Source organism: Limulus polyphemus, unplaced genomic scaffold (genome assembly GCF_000517525.1).
Source record: "Limulus polyphemus unplaced genomic scaffold, Limulus_polyphemus-2.1.2 Scaffold10137, whole genome shotgun sequence".
Classification (NCBI taxonomy): Eukaryota; Metazoa; Arthropoda; class Merostomata; order Xiphosura; family Limulidae; genus Limulus; species Limulus polyphemus.
In genome coordinates this window covers 555-1860 of record NW_013675747.1, presented here as the reverse complement: position 1 = coordinate 1860, position 1306 = coordinate 555, and the positions used below count along the sequence as shown (strand labels likewise).

Genomic DNA, 1306 nt, shown 5'->3' with positions numbered 1-1306 from the left:
TAAATTTATTTCAAACATGTTTCTACTTTGATCAGTATCTTCACACTCAACCTTTGGCCATGCATAAAACAAAAATGTACTATTCAACTTGGTAAAAAATAATATAGGTTTTGACAGGTTATGTACACTATTTCCACACAAATACAGACAGTCTTTCAAAACAAATGGTCCTAAATGGGCTTTACAAATAATAAAGACTCAATGGGGATTTGTGATTGTGAGTAGGAGAACTTTGACATAATACATTTAATATCTTACAAATAATATATTATTGCTAAGCAAAGTAATACGTAAAACTTTCTACATAAAGCAAAAATTCAAGATTTTCACATACCGTATGGAACACATTGTTCTTTTGTGTAGTCATAATAATAATAATAATCATCTTTCTCATCACAAACACAGATAAACCCTTTGTCTAAAGTTTTACATTTAGTTTCAGGACAAACACTGTCTCCCGTTTCATAACCTTCCTCAGAAAATTTACAATAGTCTTCTATTTCTGAACAGTTTCTTCCTGTAGTTCCATTGACACAAGTGCAGTTATAATTTCCATCACCTGATGAAACACACGTACCACCATTCTTACAGGGATTTTCTTTACATGGATCTTTAAAGATGAATATAACACATTTAGCAATTAAGTACAGCAGTAGTATGTATAATAATATATTGATTAGCTTTTTTTTCTTAATAGTACATTTGCTAATTAAGCACTACAAGTTTATAAAAAATATACTGCAATAAATGTCTTTACTGACAACACACATACTTTCATGACATCAAATGTTAAACAATTTAAATGTTGAGTTACTTCTAACTTTCTGATTTTAATATATCAAAGTCTGTAAAAATATATACTAACCAGTTGAACTAGATGAAAATAAGTTGCTGGATAGAGCATGGCAGTTTTTACATTTACAAAATTTTTATAGAAAGGTTAATAGCTGCTATATGTTTACATTTTTGAAGAAAAAATTGCTAGTATCAAAAAAATGGATAAAACATCATTAAGAATGTAAACAATTACAAAACATAATAAAAATATTTACAGTCAGGAATAAAATTCGGTTGAACAAATATTTTGATATATCTTGGTGTTCCAATTACATCTGATAGTTTAGTTTAGCTGTTTAGTGATACTTTAAAATTCTTTGTCAGACAAGTACATGTACAATAACAAAACAACGATATTATACTTGATATAATTCGTTGTAGTTTGAGAGTTAATAATAAAACATAGCAGTTTAAAGATATTATGCAAATATTCAGTCAATAAAATATATATATTTGTAGGTTTGCAAAA

The 1306-nt window shown here is 27.3% G+C and overlaps 1 protein-coding gene across 1 annotated transcript in view; it reads right to left on the bottom strand.

Annotated features, from left to right (window-relative positions):
- Nucleotides 1-610, bottom strand: part of LOC106476254 (delta and Notch-like epidermal growth factor-related receptor) — a gene marked incomplete at both ends in the record, with an annotated part of 15569 nt that extends 14959 nt beyond the window's left edge. Inside the window, one exon of the mRNA XM_013936919.1 lies at nucleotides 335-610. Coding sequence (XP_013792373.1) covers nucleotides 335-610 — 276 coding nt within the window. The remainder of the gene's footprint in view (nucleotides 1-334) is intronic.
- Nucleotides 611-1306: the final 696 nt, after the last annotated feature.